Genomic DNA, 25851 nt, shown 5'->3' on the forward strand with positions numbered 1-25851 from the left:
TTTCTTTTACTAACAGCCATCAATGATTACATTGGTTTAGTCCAAAAACCAAGTATTTGCTTTTGAGGGTGGAGGAGTGGTGGGTGGGGAGCCACTCTTCACTTGGTGCTGTGCTTCTGCCTTGAGCTGAAAGGGCTCCAAGCCTAGAGAAGACTCCAGGTCATTTTCATTTATTTAGTTTTTGTAAAGAGATTTTATTTATTTATTCATGAGAGACACAGATAGAGAGGCAGAGACATAGGCAGAGGGAGAAGCAGGCTCCATGGAGGGAGCCTGATGCAGGACTCCATCGCAGGACTCCTAGGCTAAAGGGAGATGCTCAACCACTGAGCCACCCAGGTGCCCCAGGTTGTCTTCATCTACAAATTCTCCCACCTGTTCAATTTTTGAGAGAGAAAATAACTCACTGGTAACTTTCAAATAATTCCTGTTGGAAACAAAAGTCCTGTTTAACACTAAGCAAGCAAACCTCTTGCATATTTCAACGTTAGCCTTGATAGTATATTATTTAAACATTCTGAGAATTATGGTATTTGATATACAAAGCACGCTCACTTACTGGTGATTAAAATAATTTTTTTGTTCATGACAACCTGAAATAGAGTTTCTTTAAATGGTGTGCTCCTGTTAGGATAACGTGGTTGCAGGTGTCTCACAGAAAAGGGACAGAAGAGGAAGGAACCAGTTGTTGCAAGGAGCCTCTGTCAATTGCTGGTTTAGTCAGAAGTAGAGGTGGGAAAACAGTTTCATTTATACTTTATTTTTCATGTACACCTAATTCATAATATACAGACATATTTGCATTGTTTCCTAGAAAAAAATCATTTGAGGTATGATGCATTTTCCCACAACTTGTCAGTAGCCTCTTGAACATATTTTAGGAATTGGGGATGTGTAAATACTTTCAGATTAAACCCTCCTCAGGCTCCCCCACCCTTCCTTGTACATAGGCCCCCAGTTCTGAGCACTTACAAATGTGTCTCTGAAGGCCAGCTCCAATGTAAGCTCTGCAGACCAGCTCCAAATGTAAGAAATCACATGATAACTCTACACGGGTGATTTTGTTCCCTTGTGGGAAGGAGATAAAGATGTCATGGAAGTTTCCATTAGTTTCCTCGAGGCATCTCATCTTCTGGCTCAGGCAATCTGGATGACAGTAAGGGCTTGGAGCTGGAGGCAGTGCTATACCTGCCCCCCCGGTCAGGTCACTGGAGACTTCGCCTGAGCAAGACATTAACTCTTGGCTTGGCCAGGGCCCCTCTCACTCTCCTTTACAACCTGCCTGGATCAGAAGATCAGGGGCTCTCTGGCTGCCTTTGTCCAGGGATGAATTAGATTCCTGGAAGCAGAGGTGGGGGAAAGGAGACAGTCGATTCACAATACTTTAGTCTGAGCACTTTCCCTTCCTGGGTTCTTGACTTTTTGGTACCAGTGGGCCCCTTTGGCAAAGCTCACAGACCTGCTCCTAGCATGTTTTTGGTGTGTAAAAAATATGTTACAAAGAAAACCAAATATATTAAAATATTGTGCTGCCCCTGCATGGCTAACTCTTCCTTTTTTTGTGTGACTGTTCAAATATCACCTCCTCTGAGACATCTTCCCTTGTCATCTCTTAGGACAACGAGAGAAGATTGTGACTTACAAATGGGCCCCTAACTTACAGGGATTTATAACCACATAGTGTTGCAAAAGCAATGTCAGAAGGAACAATCAGAGAAGAAGAGAGGAAGGAGGCATGATGGGAGGGAAGGGGGTCAGGTGTGAATAGAGTGAGCAGTCCTGCTTAGCCATCCTCTGTGAGGTGAGTCCCTGCCTTGGAGGGTCTAGATTTTCTCCATGCCTCCTTCCTGATGCACACAACTCTGGCCTGAATGTGTCTCTTCTATTTAAAGGTAGAGACTGTCCAGACTCAGTGGCCCTTAAATGCAAATGTGCTACTTCATCTAAAATGTAATCAGAGAAACAGTGGCTCAAATACATGAAATATTAACCATGTAAGTAATGAACCATGTAATCATATTTGAGAAAATTTATTTCTTTTGAGAGAGAGAGAGAGAGAGAGAGAGAGGACACAGCAGGGAGAGAGGGGTACGGAGAGGAAGAGAATTAGAAGCAGATTCCCTGCTGAGTGAGGAGTCCCCAAGCAGGGCTCGATTCCAGTACCTTGAGATCATGACCTGAATCAAAATCAAGAGTTGGAGCCTTAACCAACTGAGCCACCTGGGTGTCCCATTCTTATTTATTTATTTATTTATTTATTTATTTATTTATTTATTTATATAAAGAGAGAAGGGGGAAGGGCAGAGAAAATCTTAACCATGCCCAGCACAGAGCCTGATATGGGGCTCAATCCCATCACTCCAAGACTATGACCTGAGCCAAAATCAAGAGTGTGGATGTTTAACTGCCCCATTAAATATGCCATATTAAATAGAACTTATTGTTTTGGAAGAATTGCTTGTGATGTAAATTTGTACACTGGGAAGTAAGCAAGAGTCAGGGAAGCGCTATTGCCATAAGCATAGATGAGAAGCAAAGCCAACCTCTGAGGGTTCTCTGGCTTATGATGAAGGTTGTATGAAACATCATTTGTTTCTCTCCTACTCTTGAGAGCCAGAAGCTCTGAGGATTGACTCCTGAAGAAGCAGAGAAAGAAGGAAGGAAGAAAGGAAGTCAGTCATTTTATATTTCTATTTGGTTCTTTTATCCAAAAAGATAAAAGAATGACCAAATAACTTCTCTTTGCCTTTCTTGTACATTGAATGGAGAAAAGTTTTTCTCACTTCATTTTCCAAATGGTGGACCTGTTTACCTGATAGTCTATCAAGGTAAAATTCCAAAATCACAATAATTTAGAAGAAAAAGGGCTCATAATAATATTAATTTAATAGTTGAAGAAATAGAGGCTCTGAGAGGTTAATTTGCCTGAAGACATATAGGAGAAGAGTCTATAGATTTAGGCTTCTGGTCCTGAGCATTTGGTAGTGATCCAGGCACAAGAGAACATTCTTTCATTTATGTTTCATTCATTTATTTAATCTTCATTCAGGCTTTATTGGGCATTCACATGAGCCAGAGGCTAACTTAGGATAACTTCTGCCCCAAAGTAACTCATAGACTCAGACTTGTTTTTATTTTTCAGAGCAGGATAGTGAGGGGAGAAAACTAGGAGGGGGCAGGGAGTTGGCCTACATGCTAAGTGCAGATGGGGCGTGCTGATGAAGGAAGGACAAAATAGGAACATTTACATTAGCCCAGAATTCAGGAAAGATCAGGGCTTAGCTTCAAGGCTGAGTAGGGATGAAAGGTTATATGAAATGTGCAAAGGAAAGGAAATTGAAACTGATTTGAAGACCAACAAGAAGAGCCATAAAGGATTTTAGACCTGCCTTTGCCTCATCTGTCTGCCTGGGTTATCCCTAACTGCATTTCTTGTTCTAGATCCTCTCCTCCAATATGTTTTCAAACATTGCGGCATTTTCAATATTATTCTCACTAGAATCTGTGAGTAGATACCTCTCTTTCCCTTCTGATTGGGAGAGCCCCGGGGTTAGGAACGGCCCAGTTCATTCAACCTGTTGTCTCAAGGGAGATGCTCCTGGCATAGTGCTTTGCACCTAAGAGATTCTCGCGGAAAGTTTATTAAACTCGATCAAACATTCTCATCTGCTTTTTTGGACTCATGTGGGTACATTACTAAATGTGACTTCATGTATCTTCCTAAAATGTAAGTCATTAGAATACTTTCATACTATTAACTTTGAATATTAATTTATTAGAATACCTTGATGTTATAATCCTGGAATAGTGTTAAGTGCTTCCAGGGTTTTTCTTTGAATAATGCCGTTTGTAGCTGTAAAGAAGTGCTGTTTTTATCATTCAACCAGGCAACTACTATCCTTCAACAGAAAGTGCTAGCAAACAGGGTAGTTTATTTTTAACACTAGCCTTCTCTAATCTATTTAAGATGGTTAATTGGGTAATGGGCGAGATTAGGGAAGTGAGAGGTGGGCAAATGGAGAAGAAAATGGATTTGAATATTTTTTTAAAAAAATCACAAATTTCTTAATTCAGAAACTTACATTCCTATTTTTCCAAATTTCTCTATGATTGAATAAGTGGATTTTATTATTTTTCAAAATAAAGCCTCCTGACAGCAGTAGCCACTTTGATTATTCAATCCTGTAAAGTATTCATAATTTTTAATTCTCTTCTGGGGAATAAAATGATCTGAAAATGTTGCCATAGATCCCTTTGCTAAGAATTGCGGGTCTTTTTCTTTTCAGAATATCATATTGATTTTGAGTATGGATTAGTATAATATTATATACTAATATTTTGTAAAACTCAAAAATGTTTTTTCCCCCAAAACAGACAAAAAGTCTCATTAGAAAAATTCATGCTTCCCTTATATACAAATGCATTAAGGCTGTCAACCATTAACCCTGAATTATTTGACTGAGAAATATTGATGAAAAAGTTGTTGCCATTGGCTTTAGGGGGTAGTCATCATTTTAGATACTCCAGTTTTAAGGCAGCAAAAATATTTTCTGCTGAGAAAAAAAATCTAGAAACATCTAAATGTGAATTATTGAAATATCTGGAAGTCTCTCAGATGAAAACGTTGGTAATTATGTGTAGTGCCATTGTTGGCTGCCAGCCTTATGGCACTTTTTTTTCTTTTTACCTCATATTAATAAGAGAATTTCCAGTAGATTAACAGGGTCCTGAAATGCAGTTAAGAAGGCCAAATGTACTCAGGCTGTAAAGAAAGGGGATTAAAAAAAAAAAAAAAAGAAACTATTGGTGAATGAGAAGGAATTTATTTCATGCTCAATGGAGTTTGGCCTCATGAAGTCTTTAGCTACTGGCTAAATACAGGCATAGAGGAATGAGTCCATTGTGTGTCCTGAATGAGGGAAAATTACAGATTAGTATTACAGTTACATTGACTAAAGTAAATAATATCTCTCGACAAAAACGTAGAGTCTAATTTACTAAGCACATAGTGAGACAGTGGGGAAACTGTGCCACATAGATGTCCCGATGTGGCCCTCATTCTGCCTTTGATTTTTATGCATAAAATCTAACGTTTGTTCTTGCTAAGTTCTGTATCCCAATGCCCTTTCTTACCCTTTGATTTCCTGTCCCTCTTACGATTTGAAGCTCTGGTAGTTTCCCTGTATTGAAATATTTCAGTGGTCTTTGAAATGATTCAGCGACCTGAAGTGCTTTTTTTTTTTCTAATTATTTTTAACACATGCTTTTTCTGGTGTGCATTTCTACCTTTCTTTCATCTTCTAGTAGATACGGTCCATGTGCAACAGGGATTTGTAATTATTCTTTAACTGTGGAGTGAGAGTAAATGTATTATGTAAGGAATAATGTTTAGTACATCATTTTTTCCCCCAACCATTAGCTTATCTGAGAAGAAAGATTCAGTTTTAGTGAAAGACAACCAGGATATTTTTATGACGTTAGCTATTTAAAGGTTTTCCTACTCAGCCATGCTGATGAAGGGATTTATTTTTCTCTTTAGTAAAAGATATTTAGGATACCAGCGAGGTAAGAAGATGTAGAAGTTCATCAAAGCCTACCTAGTACAAAGGCCTACCTGCTGCTGATTACTAGAATTGAGATATTCTTCAACCAAATTATGCTAAGTTTAAGAAGTTTTGAGTTTCTTTTTCTCAGTGACTCAGGGCAGAGACTCCTGAGTCCAGGGAGCAGGTGCCCTCTCCATTCCCAGCTGCCCTCAGTAACTCAAGGCTATTGAGGTTCTCCAGAGTGGGAGCGACCCCTGGGCAGGAAGCGGGAGTTCCGTTGATGTCAACTGGACAGGGAGAGTAAAGAAGTGAAAACATCTGTTAGGCTACCATGTAAAGTATTTGTTGAAAGAGAAGTGCTTTGCTAAATCAATTCCCATGACCTTGGTTTCTTTGTCCCGCTTGGCTAATCTGTGCAAAGGGAGTAGATAGAGTTGGTTGTAGTAGAAATCTAAATACATACAAGTACTGTAGAGCCAGAAAAACATCATTTTAGCTATAAGGATAAAACACCAAAGTTTAAAACCATATTGTATTTTAAGTCATTGGCTCATAAGATACTTTCAAACCAGATTACTAGAATAGCATGGTCCTAAAGGATGGAGGAGATTAGTATTAACCTCAGTACCAAACAGAATAATTAGCAGCTCCTCCTGCCATCAAAGTACCACTCCCAAGAATTCCATGTCATGTTAGAAACTAGATCGATATATAAAATATAAGTGTTGAACTACTGGTTGATAAAAATAATCCTTTGGGGAACTGCATAATTATACATAATGATTCAGCTATTTCTTCATAAAGCCTTTTCAATTAAAGAAGAATTCCCTTTAAAAGACTATGAAAACAACCATGTGAACTTGGTTTGAACTTTAAGTTCAAAGTGAAAATATACATAATATATTAAATATTATATATGATTTAAGTGCATGCTGTGTTTCATAGGAAGAATGCTCTAGAACACAAATATTCAGTAACTATTTTTTATTGAGAGACTAAGGGCCTATTGAGTTGAACAGGTTTATTCTCCTAGGATAGAACACTACTAATAGGTCTGTTTTATGTGGAAAGTCTTTGGCAGACTATCTAAAATGTTGGTTCTTAAATAGATACATAAGTTTTTTTTAAAGTGCAGTAACTTATAAAAAACATTTTTATTTTGTAATTTCAATTATTTAAATGTTTGTAACTGAAAATATCATTGGAAACATTAGGCAGTACCTAAAAAATAAAAATTGAAGACAAATTCCTTCTATATTACTAAGATTACATCGTGCTTTTTCAGATTTCACTGGAAAAGAAACATTGCAGAGATACCATTGATCTATGTTCTTTATAAAGAAAAGATTATCTTCTGTGATTTTAGAAGATCAAATCTGAGACAATTAGAGAAACCCCATGTAGCTAAGACAACCCCTTTTCAATGCATTCTCTCCGTCTACAATGTCCATTTAGGTAGAATGCCTCTCCAGTATCACATACACCATCATTTATAGATCTTTATGGAATCTTTACAGTTATTATCTTCTTTTACCAAGATAAAACCAAAGTTCTAAAGAACCTAAAGGAGTTATGCTTCTTGCAGTCATCCAAAAATTGTTTTCTGAATAGTTTGGACCACTTGCTTAAAGACAAAAATCGTTGGGATGCCTGGGTCACTCAGAGGTTGAGCATCTGCCTTTTTGGCTCAGGGTGTGATCCCAGTTCAGGGATCGAGTCCCACATCAGGATCCCTGTGAGGAGTCTGCTTCTCCTTCTGCCTATGTCTCTGCCTCTCTCTGTGTTTCTCATGAATAAATAAATAAAATCTTAAAAAAAATAAAGTTGTATTCACCAACATAAACAGGTAGTGATGGAAGAGGAGAGGGAGAAAAAAATCCTAGATAATTATAGGAAAGAGCTTGTGAGTACTAGCAGAGGCAATGGGAACAAAGTGAGCAGAGAATGGATGCCCTTCTTTTAAGTGAAAGATGTTTGAATTTCATTGGCAGATACATGCATTGGATTATTTGAAATTTGTCTTAAAACCTATTTCCCAACTTTTTTTTTTTGAAGATTTTTATATATTTATTAGAGAGAGAGAGAGAGAGAGAGAGAGAGAATGCACCAGTGGGGGGAGGGGAAGAGAGAGAGGGAGAAGCAGACTCCCCACTGAGTAGGGAGCTTAATTTGGGGCTGGATCCCAGGGCCCTGGGATCATGACCTGAGCTGAAGGCAGATGCTTAACCCACAGCCACACAGGTGCCCCCCGCCAACATTTTATTATAAGATTTCAAATCAGAAAAGTGGAAAGAATTGTACAATGAATCATCTCTCCTCCCACCTAGACCCTACAATGAACATTTGATTCTTTCTGTACAACCTGTGTATCCCTGTTGCATCAACCCAGCTTATTTTTTGATGCATTTAAAAGTGAGTTTAGACATCCATACCCTTTGCTCCTAAACTTTTAAGCATTTACGTCAATATTTGTTTGTAATTCTTTTTTTTGTTTTCAAGATAAAATGCACATACTGCGAAATACTCAAATCTACCCAAATTGTAGATTTGTGTATTCTATGATTTTTCATAACAGCATATGTCTGGGTAATCCAAACCTTTATTGAGATATAGAATGTGACATTACCCCGAAAAGGCCCCTCATGTCTTCTCACAGCCAACCCCCACTCCTTGCAACTGTTGTTCTGAGTTTCTCCTGGTAGATGAGTCTTGCTTGTCCTAGAGTTTCATAGAAATGAAAGTGCTATATATACTGCTTCTGTGTAAAGCTTCTTTCATTGGGTGCATAGACTTAAAAATCTTTTTGAGGCACCTGCAGAGTTAGATGACATAATCATGTTCTTTTAATTTCAAGCAGCTAAGCTGATTTGGTGAATCTTGATTTTCAGGGCTGTTTCCTGCCATTCTCAATCTTGCCAGCAATGCGCACATCAGCACCAATGCCACCTGTGGTGAGCAGGGGCCTGAGATGTCCTGCAAGCTTGTAGAGCACGTGCCTGGTCGCCCCGTGCGCAACGCGCAGTGCCGGATCTGTGATGCCAGCAGTGCCAACCCCAAAGGTAAGTGTTGCTCCTATTCAGAAGTACCCTTGATACTTCTTGAAATGATGGCTGAAGACTTCTATTAGGAGTCATGGATACTGTATTCCCCTTCTCTGCTATTCATTTCCACTAGCCTTGCAGTTTGGAAGTCAAAAACTTTAAACCAAGAACTGAGAGGAACACTTGTATGTTTTCTTTTGACAGAACGCCATCCAATCTCAAATGCAATCGATGGGACCAATAACTGGTGGCAAAGTCCCAGTATTCAAAATGGGAGAGAATATCACTGGGTCACAATCACTCTGGACTTAAGACAGGTAGGTCAGCTGGAACCATTGAAGAATGTCTATGGGTTACTAGTTGTACTTTTCTGATGACCTTCAGGAAAGTCTGCTTGTTTCTGAGCATGCTTGCACTCTGGTCACACTGTTTTCCACCAGGTGAATTCCAGTGATGTGCAGAAGTAGTCCATAGTATCATTTCTTGCCACATTTATCATTCCCAGGTGTCTATGAGAAGATGAGTGAAATTGTTTCCATGTGGCTTGATATTCTCTGAAGCTGTGTCAGCAGGGCATGCTCAACTGTTCAGGAGTCTATGTCAGGCTGTGTGCTGCATGTCATCAGACACCCCGGGGGTGAGGGAACCAAAATCACCGTTCCTTATGAGGTTATTGTCTTGCTATTATCACTGCACAAAGTTATTGCTTAAGGGTTGTATGTAGAAAAAAAGGCTAAGAAATAACAGGGCTAATGTGAAGGCTTTTTGGCTGTGCTTCTGCCCTGGCATGCTATGCTGTCTGTGAGGTTGAGAGTAAGCTGGAGTGATCCAGTACTTCTATGAGCAAGCCTTTTAGTGTGAGCCGGCAAAGGCAAGGTATAATTGACTCCGGCCACACCTGTGTCCTCTTGCTTTGCTTCAAGACCACATAGGAGAATGGAGAGAAACATGATTTGGGTCCTGCTTGTCTTAATATTTCTGGGAAAAGGAAGGAAAAGGAAAGAAATCTGAGTGGATAGAAGGAAAAGAGAGACAGCAGGTATTTTGGAGCTATTGTCAACATTTCCCATTTGAGTTCTCCAGAGAAGCCATGGCATGATATTCTCATTTATTTCCATTCAATTTCTCTAACATTAGAACTCACCAATATCATGTTAAATATCAGCTGAAAGAGACAAACAGTTGAAATATGTCCTCTAGGATTGAAATAGGCATTGTGGAAATTTAATGGCGAATAATTAAAATTCTTTGAATAAGTGATAGTTTTAAAAATGTGCAGGATTTTAGGTAGAAGACAAGGCAATGCTGTGTATATTCACGTACAAAGAACTTCTGTTCTCTAATAATAACAGTAAACCAGGTAGCAAAATGCGAAGCTCAGAAAAAATTTTTTCCCACGTTTTGGTTCATAGTATCTATTTGAGTAAAACAACACTTTCAATTGTTTTCAGCCCTATGTCTTGAAGTAATAGGTCACGTCTTCATATTTCTCCCTAAAGGAAAAGTCTCCCTAAAGAAAAAGTCTCTCCATAAGTCTCCCTAAAGAAAAAGAGAAAAGAGTGCCCCTTTTGGCCCGATCTTTGTTTTTATTTCAATGGTGAGAATGTGTCTGCAGGAGATTTTGGTTTTCCCAACACTTTTTCTGTTTATTTTCCTTTTTTGAGGGAAAAAATATAGCCATTTTCACCATCAGGAATGTGGTATTCTATGAGTTCAGAGCCAAGCTAACAGCTGGACGTTTTACATATAGATTTCAGATTCATGTTAGACTATCATTTATCTTGCCGTGTGTCACATTTGACTTTACTCTGAAGGGAACTCTTTTGCTTTAGGTTGACTTGAGCCAACGTGAGGAATTCCAGGGACATGTCAGTTTAAGGTCTTTAAAGGCATATCTCAAAAGTAGGCATGTACACATAGTTATAGGCCTCAAGGTAATTTCTAGCATTTTTAGATAAGCTTCCAAATTAAGATTACACAAACTAATTGGTACTCTGAAATGTCTAGTATCAAATTTTTGTCATGCTTTCAGTTTTTTAGAAAATGCATTTTACTTGTATCTGAACAAATCTCTCAGATTTGTTTATTTATTGAGCCTTTCTGTTATGCACATTTTTTAATATGTAGAAACCATACTACAATGAGCATGCATGTACCCACCTCCAGAACTCAGAGATTGTTAAACATTTTGCAATGTTGATTTCATCTTCCCAGTTTCCACATGAATGGCAGTCATTGTGATATTGTACCAATATAAGTTTTTTGTATCTTCAAAAAATAGAGATTTGTCCTGAATGGGCACCATGCTATTAGCAGCCCCAACAAAATTAACAGCAATTTCCTAATAATAACTATTTTACTGTCTGTATTGAATTTTTCCAACTTATTCACCAACATCTTCTGTAGCTGTTTTTCTTTTTCAAACCAGGATCCAGAAAAACCTGATCATTAGACTTCTTAAATCTCTTCTATTTTGAATTTCTCTCTGCCTTTTTTTTTTTTTTTTTTTTTTTTTTAAGGAGATTGAGTTTTTAAAGTCTAGGCCAGTTGTCTTGTAGAATTTGCCACCATCTAGATTTGTTGGATTGTTTCATTGTGGTCATGTTAACATGTTCTTTTATGCCCCCTAATTCCTATAAATTAAACTCAACTGTAAAGACTTAATTAAATTCCAGTTAAATAATTTTTGACCAGATCACATGATCTGCGATCCTGGCTACCTCTGTTGCTCCCAGGGCTGGTTGTTCCACTAGTAATGAGGCTAACCTGTGTAGGTATTGACAGCCGATCTTTCCCTTGTAAAGTTATCTAGCCTCTCCCCCAACACTTCACCCTTGTTTCCTGGGTCTTACTAACATTCAGCTCTAGAGCTTGGCTATGCCTTCAGATGACTTTTTTCCCTTGTCAGAATCTGTATGTTTCCATGAAAAAGCCAACCATTATCCAGCTACTAGTTAATTTCTAGATAATACACTCCATGAGGGCAGGGACCCCTGGCTGTATTCTTCCTCTTGCTCCTCTTCTTTCATTTTCCTTGCCTGCTAATGTTTACAGGGCCCTCCTTTGTTCCCTCTTGCACACCCAGGCCTCAGCAGGGATTAGGCTCTGACTGGATAATTGCACTGTGAATCCATGCTTTGTTCCCACATTTCTCTCTGCTTTTTTGTTCACAGCCTGATTAAAAGATGATTGTCACTAAACAGGCCTTTTGACTGCTTTGTTTCACTTCTGTAAAAATGTAAATTCCATGATACAGATTTCTTTCTTTTTTTTTTTTTAAGATTTTATTTGTTTATTCATCAGAGAGAGAGGCAGAGACATAGGCAGAGGGAGAGAGAAACAAGCTCCCTCTGGGGAGCCCAATGCAGAACTCGATCCCAGGACCCCAGGATCATGATGTGAGCCAAAGGCAGATGCTCAACCACTGAGGCACCTGGGTGTCCCTATGATTCAGATTTCTAAAGTAAAATTGTAGATAGACCTTAATATCTTCATAACAACTTCATATTGTAACTTATTTATTAAGTCACATATTCATATTCATGTGACTTAATTAATATGTCAGCTCCTGAGGTTTTATGACCGAATTATCAGCTTCATTCTCTGTTGGTAAATGCTAAAGACTTGGATCCCCTTCCTGATTCTTGAGTGGATGACCTTGTTGGAGTTGTGGCAATTGTAGCCTCCATGTATTGTTTTTGGTTACATGAAAGATAAACTAAAGAAATGAGAAAAAGGGGTGTTATCAGAAAGTCCATAAATGTTGCCTGGTTTGCAAAAGATTTAACTACAAACTATTTGCTTTAGTAACACATTACCAGAGGAACAATTAGATTTATTTTTCACTTCTTTAAAGTAATGCCTGCCATTCATTTTGGCATAGAGTCACAAAATTTCTGAATTTACACTGTTAGATATTTAGCAATATCTTACTCTAAAAAACAATACATGGGAGTTAAATGAGTGTGCTATTTTTGTATTAAGAAAAATAAATCTTAAGAGTCATTCTAACACAGGTAATGCTAACTTGTTAAGTGGAACAGAGTACTACTCACTGTCAAGTGAGTTCATAGCTTGCTCTTTATCACTACACCCCCTGAATTGAGTCAGGGATCTTTTGTGACAACTTAAAATTTTAAAGAAATCACTCTGAGTGAGAGATAGCATGCACATTTGATGGACCTTGACTTTAATGATTGTCATCATTCTTTTAGGTGCTGCTAATGATATGAAAAATGTACTCGTTATGATAGAATTTCTCAATTGAAGAACCCAAGGATTTCCAGTTTGAGGCACACTACTTTCAAAGTTAAGACACCAGACAGAATCTTTAATCGTTAGGGAAATTTGAAAATCAAAATCACAGTGAGATACATAGCTATTACAAAAACAAAACAAAACAAACAAAAACACCAAAAAAAAAAAAAAACCCAAATCAAAACAAAACAAAAAAACAAAAAAACAAACAAACAAAAAACACCCGAACAACAATAACAACAAAAAAAACAACCAAACAAAATACCCCCAAAAACAAAAAAATGGGAAATAACCAGAGTTGGTAAGGATGTGGAGAAATTAAAATCATTGTGCATCACTGGTGGGGATGTTAAATGGTACAGTGCTGTGGAAGATAGTATGGTGGTTCCTCAAAAAGCTAAACCAAAAATTTCCACATGATCCAGCAATTCCATTTCTAGATACACACCCCCAAAGGAACTGGAAGCAGGAATTCAGGGAGATACCTGCACACCTGTGCTCATAGCAGCATTATTCACAATCGCCAAAAGGTGGAAGCAACCCCACTGTCTGTCAGTAGTGAATGGTAAACGAAGATGGTATGTAAGTAGAATGGAATATAATCCTGCCTTCAAAAGAAAGCCAGTTCTGACATGTGCAACACCATGGATGAACCTTGAAAACATGCTAAGTGAGATAAACCAAACACAGAAGGACAAATACTATATGATTCCACTTACATAAAGTACCTAGAATTGTCTAGAAGACAGAGAGTAGAATGATGGTTGCCAGGGCTGAGGGGAGGAGGGAATGAGGAGTTCACGTTTAATGGGTGCAGAGAGTTAGTTTGGGAAGATGAGAAAGTTCTCGAGGCAGATGGTGGTGAAGCTTGCACAACGATGTGAATGTACTTAATGCCACTGAACTTAAAATGCATAAGATGGTCATTTTTTAATGTTATGTACATTTTACCACAGTTTTTCAAAGTTGGTATACTCTGGCATCCATGCTGTTTTGTATCAGCCCAGGTCCATCTACTCAGGAAAACAGAAGCCACATGAATTATTTAGAGGGATATGTGTAGCATGAGGAACAGGTTAAAGAGCGTTGGAGAACTAGGGAAGAGAGTACCAGGGTAAATCAGGGATGCTGAAGGCTGAGGGGGAACCGTGGGAGGTGTTGGGTTATTCACACGGAAAGGCTTAGAGGAGGATGCCCCATCTCTTGCCTCCCCTGCTCCAGCCTTCCGGCCTCCTGCTAGTGCCTCCATCCACTCAAAGCCCCACAGAGCAGAGTGTAGAAAGGTGGATTAGCTGCAATAATGCTATCATGTATTACATATTTATTATGAGTGTTACATCATCAAATTCTCATACTCATGCAGTGAGTTTGGTCCTATTATTCTCTCCTTTTGACAAATGACACAACTGAGACTTAGGTAATTCAGGTAACTTGCTCAAGGGTAGGACGCCCTGAGGTTCGGGAGCCTGGGCTCTGTCTGCATCACTGGGCAATCCCACCCCTTCAGCTGAGATTTTGACGTATATGATAGTGTCCTGGTATTTTATTTAACCTTATAGCATGAGCATTTCCAAACATAACTAAAACTCATTGTTACATAATTTTTAAAGTTGCAATAATAATTTTCTACATGGCTTACCCATCACTTGCAGAGGAATTCTCAGCCTGACACCCTAGTTATTTTCTGTTATGGGTAATAATTTGAGCTTTCGATTAAAAGGGATTGACCTCAATGTATGCCAATGATGTAATGCAGTGAATGCATATCAGTTTCAAGGTTCATGTTGCAAGTTTGTGGTTAGTTTTATTTTGATTTTTGCATTAAAAAGGAATATTTATCACCTGTATGTATATAGGAATCTATACTTCATATATAAACATGTCTATATAATGTGTATGAATAGGACTTACACAGTTGACCTTTGGACAATGTGGGATTTAGGGTTACTGACCACCTATGCAGTTGTGTATAATCTTTGACCTCCCAAAATTCAACTACCAATCTGCTGTTGACTGGAACCCTTCTAGAAATCACATTCAATTAACACATATTTTTATGTTATATGTATTATATACTGTATTCTTAACAATCAAATGAGGTAGAAAAAAGAAAATGTTATTAAGAAAATCATAAGGAAGAGAAAATACATTTCTAGTTCTGTACTGTATTGCAAACAAACCCATATATAAGTGAATTCATGCAGGTCAAACCCATGGTTTTCAACAGTATATAGTATATAGATTATATATAGTATGTGTATGTAATGTGTATATATTGTATATAATGTATATATAATGTATGTAATATATAGAATTTAATATTACAGAATTTAGAATGATACGGAATTTAGGAAGGTAGTATTGTGGAATTATGTATAGTAGGTATAGAATATATATATGGCACATTGAATCTGGGTACGTGAATATACAATCTGTATATCACATATTCATATACAATGAACATATATAGGAATCTATATATATACATACACATGATTATAGGTTATAGACTACACAGCATTTTTTTTTCTTCATCCATGTTCTTTTATCTGCTCTCCCCAACAATCCTGGAATATAGATGGTCTCCTCTTTAGAGGGAAGCATATTGAAGCACATAGTGTTCAGTGGCTTGCCCACGGTCCTGTGGCTCTATGTGCTGAAGCTGGGATTGGACCAGGACTTCTGGCTCCTGCTATGCTGCACTGTCTCACCTAATTTGTTTCTGATCTCTTGTGACCATTTTCCTCTGCATTATGGGGAGACTGGCCAGATCTCTTACAATCTCCTCCTGATTTGGGATGGTTCACATTCTTCCTCATCTCTCCTCTTACTCTCTTTGCTCACGTTGCTGCTAAGCGGGTCATTTCCCTGCAGTGACTGATAGATCTGGGGTGCTACCCACCGTGTAGTTTTTGGCCAAGAAGCAGGAAAATGAATCAATGGTTTGTATCCTCCTTTGAAAGTGTTTAAACGGGGGTGGAAAGTTTCACTGGGGGTGGTCAGATTTGTGAGTTAAACTTGGTAATGTTCCTTTAGAAGATAAAATATGTTTCGTAGAAAAGGAAATGTTTCCTATGGTGCTGAAAATAAAGCTGCCTTTTGAAGCAGTGCTTTATTTTCTGTGTAGGTTTAATTAGGAAGTAGCACTTTGTTGTGGGAACATAATCACAGAGAGGCCTTTGTTTTATACAAACCTTGAGACAATAGCTGCTTGTTTGCTGGGTTTTCTAAAACCTCATTAATTTGGATGTTTGTTGTTTTTTCCCTAAAATTTCTGATAAAAGGACCAGAATTAGATTGAGGTTTATTATTGTGTCATCCAGATAGAAAGTGTTTGCTAAGCACGTTGACAGGGTCTAGTAAGAAAAGAACAGACAGATTTCACAGTCTAAAGACAGAAAATCTTGAAGTATTTTTAAAACAAGAATTGCATGTAAATTGGAGCTTCTCATTACAAGCGAGTCTCGGCTGTTCATTAGAAGAGGTCAGGCACAGACCCTTCTTGGAGAGCTTGTGTGGGAGGAATTAGTGTTACCGTATCCTTGTACGTATTCAAAATGATTCGTTCTGTTTCAATTTTCTGTTACTTTATACTGGTCCCAACCAATTTCAGATACTCAGTTTTTCTTGAATTTGGTGAAAAGAATAGATTGGGAGAAATCTTAAGCTTTTCATTGTGATTTGGAAGTGAGCCGCACCACATTCTTGTCCTTCAGACATTTTTATCTTTGTCGTCCTGTTCCCTGCAAAGCTGCATCCCATAGTATCCCATGTATCCCATAGATACGTCTTTCTTTTGTGTTCACATTTTTATCTCATTCTATTGTTTCATACACAATTTCTCCAGTTATCTGTTGCATATCTATTGTGTAAGAAATCACTGCAAACGCCTACGACTTTAAACAGCAGCATTCATTTTACATCTATCCCAGTTTCTGTGGGCCAGAATTTCAGGAAGCGCTTGCTTGAGTTGGGCGTATGCCTAAGATTGCAGTCCACGGAGGTTGGAGGGGGGGCAGCTGAGGGCTGGCCAGTCGCTCCCTTCATGTGATCTCAGCTTCTTGGAGTGATGTCTCCACGTGGCCTGGTGTGGGCTTCCTCCAAGCATGGCAGCCTTAAGGCAGAGTGCCCGTATGGCAGTTGAGAGCTCCAGCATGAGTGTTCCAGAGAAAGTGGCAGAGGTTGTGTTCCCATGTAGACCTGGCCTCCAGAGGGACGCAGTATCCTTCCCTGCTCTGTGGGCCACCCAGTCACTGAGGGCAGCAGAGATTCAAGTAGAGGAAATGGGAAGCAACTGAGACCTGCCAGTGGAGGAGGCATGGACAGTTGGATACCTGTAAAATCACCACTGCCTCATTCTTCTGAAAATGGCTCTGTCTGAGGGGGTTTATTTGCCAGCCTCCCAGAGCTTATCCTGAGGGGCCATGCCCTTAACTTTGGGAATCCCAAAGAGCTAAAGGATCAAGTGGGGATACAAGTATTGTACCTTAAATTGTCCAGTGTTTGTGACCAGTGAGCTGAATAGATTCAAATAACTGAGGTCGGGCTTTAAGAACTATGTGGACTTTTGTTTCTTAACAAGAGTTACTTTTAAGCTTTAAATGATAAAGTTTTATCATCAGTAGTTTGCAAAACAGTCAGCATAAACATTTTTTCATTTAGCACAGTTTCGTTTCCCATCCCCCCCCCCCCCCCCCCCCGCCACTTTTCTGTTCTGATTGGCAGAGGACTGGCCTCACTGTTACATCTAAGTCAACAGAGCCCCTTGGACTGAGCCTTGGGAAAGATTCTGGGAAATCAGCAAAGATAGTTTCTGGACCCTATCAAAATATACTTCTTTGTCCCCAACTGTTTTGGCTTCAAAATAAGGATTTTTTTTTTTTGTATATGTATGGAAAGAAAGAGAGGTCTGTTCTGAAATCATTATTTCTTCCTGTTATATCAAAGCTAAAAAAAGATGTTTTAATTCCTGAAGAAATATTTCTTTGAAAAATACAGTGCAGTTGGAATCCATTGTAGCATTTGCTCCTTTTTTTTTTTTTTTTGCTTAATGTTCTGCTCACATTGCAACATCTTTATCTTTCAAAAGCTGTAACAAATATAAAAGCAAAGTAGCTCATAAATACCTCAGCTATACCTCAAAATAGCTCTTGTGTTTTTAAGGTCTTCAATCGGCCTTTTCTCTATGCAGAAGTGTCTTTTACATTGACATAGAAGCAGATATTTTTTTAAATACAAAAAAATACAAGAAAAAAAGTTTTTATTTTTAACAAATTTTTTTAAGTAGGTTCCAGGCAGAGAGTGGAGCCCAGTGCAGGGCTGGAACTCAAAACCCTAAGATCAAGAACTGAGCTGAGCTCAAGAGTCAAAAGTTCAACCTACCAAGCCACCTAGGTTCCCCATAAGAAGAAAAAGTTTTAGAAAAATCACTTGTGATTCTAATTACCAAGAATTACCTTATGATCTATTCCATCAACTCTGAGGAACACTGTACATTTTTAATAATTCATGATCTCTGCTTGTTGGGTGCCAGTCTCGAGATTCCTCGATGAACAAGACAATGATGACCATCTGGGGAAAGCCCTTAGCTCAGAGAAAGTATACCACAAACAGTAGCTTCCTTATAAATGCTGGTTATTATCACTTCCACTTCAACTGTTATGTAAGGCTGAGCCTGGCCCTCAGGCCTCTGGTCTAGTGGCAGACCTCTTTGGTCTAGTGGTGTAGGTTGAACAGAGGTTAAGCATGTTTGGAGAACACAGGGGAAGGGCAGCTTAGGAAATTGGGGAGACAACCCAAAAGAAGAGAGTGAAGGAGGGGAGAGGGGAGGTATACAGCAGAGCAGCTAGGGAAAGGCTTGTTTATGGAGCTGAAATAGTACATCCAGTCCTATAATAAAGGTCTTCTTTCATTTTTCCTGTTGATTGAGATACATTTTACACACCATGGTATGCACTCATCTAAAGGTATAATTGGATGGGTTTTGATAAATACAGACACCTGGGTCAGCTGCAGCCTTATCAAGATACAGACCAGCTACAGCATCTCCTCCTGTCCTTTCCCTGTCAGCAATCCACCTGCCCCTCCCCGTCCTGCCACCAGGGGAACCACTGTTCTGAATATTTCTCCCTTGAGATTAGCTTTGCTTGTTATAAAATATATAAATGGGAGTAAATGGTGTGTCGTTTTGTGTCTGGCTTTTACCATCTGCTGTTGCTTGTAAGAGTGGTTTGTTCTTTAATTTCTGGGTATTTCATTTCATGAATGTAACAACATTTGTTTCTCCATCCTCTTGTTCTGTTTGGGTTATGCCAGTTCTTTTTATCAGTGCCTATTTTATATAATTTATTTTTTATTGAGATGTGATGACAGATAACATTGTAAGTTTGAGATGCACAGCTTGTTGGTTTGAGACATTTATGTATTGCCGTATGTTTACTAGAGTAGCATTAGCTAGCCCCTCCTATCATGTCATGTAATTTTCATGTCTTTTTTTGTGTTGGGAACAATTAAGATCTAGTCTCTTAGGGACTTTGAAGTTTGCTATGTAGTATTGTGGACCATAATCACTGTATTATGAATTAGATCCAAGAACTTCTTTATCTACTAGTTGCTATCATTTTTGGCTGTTATAAATAAAGCTGCCATGAACATTCTTACAAAAATCTTTTTCTGGACATGTTTTTATTTCTCTAGGGTCAGAATTATGTAGCCAAAGGATATGTCAATATTTAACTTTATAAGACATTGACAAACCACTGTCCAGAAGATGTCTTTGGGTGAAAGGCTCTTCTCTCTGGAATCACTCCCCTGTGCTGCCTGCTGCCCAACATTTTAGAAGCACTCTTTTATATCTTTATCCAGTTTTCTAGTTGTTTACTCCTGGAGGGTCAGGCAGGACCAATTTCTTCTTTATGCCAGCATCTAAATTCCTGCAACAATTTTTTTAAGATTTTATTTATTCATTCATGAGACACACACACACACACACACACAGAGAGAGAGAGAGAGAGAGAGAGAGAGAGAGAGAGAGGCAGAGACACAGGCAGAGGTGAGAAGCAGGCTCCATGAAGGGAGCCTGATGCAGGACTCGATCCCAGGTCTCCAGGATCACACCCTGGGCTGAAGGCGGCGCTAAACCACTGGGCCACCAGGGCTGCCCAACCTGTAACAATTTTTATTGGCAGAATAATAGGTCACTATTTGGGCACATGATAATTTATTCAACCTGTTCCCATTGTTGGACATGCAAGGTGTTTCCAATTTTATAAAATCATGTTGCAGCAAATATTTGAGTATTTTTGTGACTTCAGTGCTGATTATATTTTCATGTACATTCAAGAAATGGGATTATTGGGTCAAAAACCTTAAACATCTTCCAACTATGATCTGCCTTATTTTTTTCAAAAATATTGTTCCCTTCTTTATAGATTCAATGACAGTGAATGAAGGTGTGTGCCTCACAACCCCTCAGGAGCACAAAGATTTTCTTTCAAAGAACCAGCTCCTGGTTTTGTTGATCTGTTCTACAGAGTCCTGGTGTTTTTGAGTTCTGTTTTAAATTATCTCTCTTCTCCTGCTTGGTTTAGGCTTTATTTGCTGTTCTTTCTCCAATTCCTTTAGGTGCGAGGTTAGCTTGTGTATTTGAGTTTTATCCAATTTTTGGAGGGAGGCTTGGATTGTGATGTGTTTCCCTCTTAGGGCCGCTTTTGCTGTATCCCTAAGATTTTGAATGGTTGTATTTTCATTTTCATTAGTTTCCATGGATCTTTTTAATTCTCTAATTTCCTGGTTGACCCATTCATCTTTTAGCGGGATGCTCTTTAACCTCCATGTGTTTGAGTTTCTTCCAAATTTCTTATTGTGATTGCGTTCTAGTGTCAAAGCATTGTGGTCTGAAAATATGCAGGGGACAATCTGTCTTTTGGTATCAGTTGAGACCTGATTTGTAACCCAGTATGTGGACTATTCTGGAGAAAGTTCCATATGCACTTGAGAAGAATGTGTATTCAGTTGATTCAGATGGAATGTTCTGTATATGTCTGTGAAATCTCTTTGGTTCAGTGTAACATTCAAGGGCCTTGTTTCTTTGGCAATGTTCTGTTTGGAATACCTGTCATTTGCTGAGAACGCTGTGTTGAAATCTCCTACTATTAGTGTATTATCTCAGTATGTCTTTGCTTTGGTTATTAATTGATGTACTTGGCAGTTCCCACATTAAGGGCATAAATATTCATGATTGTTAGGTCCTCTTGTTGGATAGATCCTTTAAGTATGATATAGTGTCCCTCTTCATCTCTTACTACAATCTTTGGGATCAACTCTAATTTATCTGATATGAGGATTGCTACCCCAGCTTTCTTTTGAGGACCATTTGAATGGTAAATGGTTCTCCACCCTTTCATTTTCAGGCTGGAGGTGTCCTTAGGTCTAAAATGAGTCTCTTGTAGACAGCAATTGGATGGGTCTTGCTTTTTTATCCAGTCTGAAACCCTGCGTCTTTTGATGGGATCATTTATCCCATTCACTTTCAGAGTAACTATTGAAAGATATGAATTTAGTGTCATCATATTACCTATTCAGTCCTGTTTTTGTGGATTGTTTCTTTGGGCTTCCTCTTTCTTTTACAGCCCCCCCCCCCTTAATATTTCCTGCAGAGCCAGCTTGGTGGTCACATATTCTTTCAGTTTCTGCCTATCCTGGAAGCTTTTTATCTCTCCTTCTATTCTGAATGAGAGCCTTGCTGGATAAAGTATTCTTTGCTGCATGCTCTTCTCATTTAGTACCCTGAATATATCCTGCCAGCCCTTTCTGGCTTGCCAGGTCTCTGTGGAGAGGTCTGCTGTTAATCTGATATTTCTCCCCATATTACTTAAGAATCTCTTGTCTCAAACTGCTTTAAGAATTTTCTATTTATCTTGAAATTTGCAAGTTTCACTATTAAATGTTGAGGTGTTGAACGGTTTTTATTGATTTGGGGGGGGGTTCCTCTCTATCTCTTGGATCTGAATGCCTGTTTCCTTCCCACATTAGGGAAGTTCTCGGCTATGATTTGTTCAAATATATTTTGTGGTCTTCTCTCACTCTCAGTCTCTTCTGGAATCCCAATAAGATGTATATTCTTCCTTCTGAGACTATCATTTATTTCCCTATGCTTTTCCTCGTGGGCTCTTAATTGTTTCTTGTTCTTCAGCTTCCTTCCTTTCCATCAACTTGTCTTCTATGTCACTCACTCTCTCTTCCACCTCATTAACCACAGCAGTTAGAACATCCAGTTTGGATTGCATCTCAGTTAAAGTGTTTTTAATTTTGGCCTGATTAGATCTCAATTCACAGTAACAAAATCTCTAAAGTCCTTTACGCTTTTTTCCAGAGCCACAATTAGCTTTATAATTGTACTTCTGAATTGAATTTCTGACATCAAATTATAATCCAAATTCTGTAACTCTGTGGCAGAGAGTATTGCTTCCCATTCTTTCTTTTGTGTTGCATTCTCCCTTCTAGTCATTTTGTCCAGTTGGAGTGAGCTGAGTCAAAAATATCAGCCACGACCTAAATAAAATACACCCTAGATGATTCCGAAGAGGTCAGAGACCAGAAAATAAAAGAAAAAGAATAAGAGAACAAAATAAAGCAAAAGGACCACTAAAGTGAAAAACAAATTTTAAAACAAAGTAGTAAAAATAAAAAATAAAAAAAACAAAGAAGGGGTGGAGATGGTGGTGGTGAGGAAGTAGTAGTGGAGAGAGAATATAGTCACCCTGAGGGAACTTAGAGGGTGAGCCTCTTGGTTCTGAGTGTATTTTGTTCTGTATGTTAGAAGATGCTCAATCCCAAATTTATGTAAACCAGCAATACTTATATAAAGACCTAACATTAACCACAAAACTATAAATATTTTTTTTTAATTTTTTAATTATAGTCACAGAGAGAGAGAGAGAGAGAGAGAGAGAGAGGCAGAGACACAGGCAGAGGGAGAAGCAGGCTCCATGCACCGGGAGCCCGACGTGGGACTCGATCCCGGGTCTCCAGGATCGCGCCCCGGGCCAAAGGCAGGCGCCAAACCGCTGCGCCACCCAGGGATCCCAACTATAAATATTTTTAAGATAAAAGACGGGGGCAGAGTGGGAAGGAAGAGAGAATATCGTCTCACCGAATGAACCAACATGGTGTTCCACTTGGTTTTGGTTGTATTTTGGTCATGTGTTAGAAGGTACTAACTTCCACTGTTGTTAAACAAGACAAGACAGAAAAACAAAAACAAACAAAAACAAAAACAAAAACCCATATTTTGTATATCTACCAGAATTAAATTGAATACTTTGAAGGGAATCTAGAAGTGAAAACTATAATATCTAAGACATATAATTGTAGAAATATGAAAGTCAAAAAGGAAAAAACTTAAAAATGAAGAGTTGGTAAAATACTGTAATTAAGGTAGGAAAAGAGAAAAAATATTGGAAATTTTAAACCTGATATAAAAATGAGTCATAATGTAAAAAAGAAAGAAAGAAAGAAGAAAGAAAGAAAGAAAAGAAAGAAGAAAGAAAGAAAGAAAGAAAGAAAGAAAGAAAGAAAGAAAGAAAGAAAGAAAAGGACCCTCTAGTTCTATATACTATTTTCCCTCAGTCCTGGAGCTTTCCAGTGCTGTTTGTTCAGTAAACTCGCTTTCACTTTGTTTTTCCAGCAGTTCTGGGGGAGGAGTCTGCCGCGCTGATTCTCAGGTGTCAGTGCCTGGGCGGGGGCGGCCGGGAGGGGGGGGGGGAGGATGCCCCGCCCCCTGCCAGGTGCTCGGCTCAATATGAGCTGTTTATCCTGTGAGGCCTTAGTTCCCTAGAGTCCCCATCTCTCCCAGGTGCAAGGTGAAATGAAGAGAAGTACAACAAAAAAATGGTGGTGGCCAGATTTCCAGCTCTGGAGTCAGGTTCCCTGCAAGTAACTACCCGCAGTCTCCCAGTCCACACTGGCCAAGATGCTCCTGGGGGAGTGCACTGATCTGTACAGCTTGGGGGCACCCAGCAGCAGGAAAGTTCTTGCTTTCCTGTGCCCTCACCGCTTCTGCCTGTTCCAGGAGGAATACAGGATCCCCAGCTTTTTCTGCTTTAGTACCCTTGGATCCAGGGCCCTGTGCTGCTGGACCCGCGCTCCCAGGGACCACCTCTCCCGAAGGGAAGGGAGGATAGCCACCTCCCTCCATTGCTGGACTCTAGGGTAAAAGGATCTCCGGGGCCAGCCTGTGTAACCAGAGGGATTTTCTCAAGTGCCCCAGAGGGCTGCAGTGCTCCATCCCTTTACCAAGATTGGATCGCAGTTTGCAGTGAGCTTTTTTAAGACTAGGGTGCCCCTAGTCTTAAAGTGTCTCCAAGGATCTTGATGCTTCACAGCCCCTCCTGTGACTCTGCTCGATTTCCCTGCTGAGCACTTTTCCATCAGGGGAAGCTCAGGTGCAGATTTCTTTTTTTAAGATTTATTTATTTATTTATGATAGACATAGAGGGGTGGGGCAGAGACACAGGAGGGAGAAGCAGGCACCATGCCAGGAGCTGGATATGGGACTCGATCCCGGGACTCCAGGATCGCGCCCCGGGCCAAAGGCAGGTGCCAAACCGTTGAGCCACCCAGGGATCTCCTCAGGTGCAGATTTTTAAAGTTCCTGCTTGTCCAGGGCTGGGCTTTCGTTCCCCAGAGGCTTTCACCTGGCTAGTTCCCCTCCCACATTTTCTTTCTTTCTTTTTTTTTTTTTTCTCCTTCCTACCTTGTTAGAACCGAAAACTTTTTTCTCTGTAGTGTTCCAACTGTTCTCTCTTTATGTCTCAGGTCAAATTCGTAAGTGTTCAGGATGTTTTGAAAGATATCTGGGTAAACTTGTGGAACCAGATGAGTTGAGCACCCTACTCTTCCACCATCTTGCTAGTCTTCTCATGTGCTTTTTGTGATGTAACATGTATTTATTGATGTATGTCACTATATTAGACATATATTTGGGAGTGTCGGGTTGAATTCAGATGCTTAAACTGTTTATTTCTTTCTTGTCTATTATCTTCACATGGATAAATTATGTCATGATCATTAATCTCTGTGGGAGCAGTCAAGTTGCTTGTAACATGGTGGTGACATTTTTAGATATTTGCGTATCAATGCAAGAGGCAGGATATAATTTTCATATTGTAACAAAAGAGAAAAAATGGAATTGACTCTAAATATCATTGTTTTGAGAGGTGCCAGTTGTCAGAAGAATAACTATGGCACTTGAGGAAAATATCTAAAAATCTGATAGTGATCCCTTACATCTGTACTAAGCATTTTATAAAGTATTCTCCTATATATTATTTCACACTATACTTACAACGTGAGACAAGTAAAGAATATATCGATTCATATTCACATTATTCATTGTGAATAATGCAGTGGAACGTAGAGAAAACATTCTCTGGGTTTGTCATTTTAGGCCTGAATTGTGGAAAACATCAAATTTAGTTTTATAATTCTCTAGATGGTAAGAAGTTAAAAATATGTTAACTAGGGGAGTGATTGTGGATGTCTTACTCTATAAGCATTGGTCTTGATGAGATGACACAAATGCCATAGTGACAAGAGTGTAAACTTTCTAGTGACCAGGATGGCAGTCTGTTCCAGTACATTTTCTTAGACTTGAGATCCCTTTGAAATATTTTCACAGATATTTGGAGGGCACTGACTCGCTCTGGCCTGCCTTTTATGTGCCATAAGGTACGGAAATGAAGGCTGGGAAAGCTGTGAGATCAAATTAAAACCTGCAGATTATTAGCCGGGGGAGCCACAGCTGTCCAAACCAAGACATCCTGAGAAGTTTAGTGAAGTCTTAAAACCACTCATTAGCCAACTGGGGTGGTTTACACTTTCTTCCAGTAACTGATAACTATAATAATAATATGTAAATTGCTTTGTTTGTTGCTGAAAAACTAACAGACTTTATTTTGCTGAAAAGTTTTAGATTTACAGAAAAATTGAGTGGAAAGTACAAGAGT

At 39.0% G+C, this 25851-nt stretch overlaps 1 protein-coding gene across 1 annotated transcript in view; it reads left to right on the forward strand.

Moving 5' to 3' along the window:
- LAMA1 (laminin subunit alpha 1) overlaps positions 1 to 25851 on the forward strand; it is a 155007-nt gene that overhangs the window by 18123 nt on the left and 111033 nt on the right. Inside the window, exons 2-3 of the mRNA XM_072734926.1 lie at positions 8435 to 8605; positions 8792 to 8904. Of these exons, the coding sequence (XP_072591027.1) occupies positions 8435 to 8605; positions 8792 to 8904 (284 nt within the window). The remainder of the gene's footprint in view (positions 1 to 8434; positions 8606 to 8791; positions 8905 to 25851) is intronic.

This window comes from Vulpes vulpes, chromosome 13 (genome assembly GCF_048418805.1).
Source record: "Vulpes vulpes isolate BD-2025 chromosome 13, VulVul3, whole genome shotgun sequence".
Taxonomy (NCBI): domain Eukaryota; kingdom Metazoa; phylum Chordata; class Mammalia; order Carnivora; family Canidae; genus Vulpes; species Vulpes vulpes.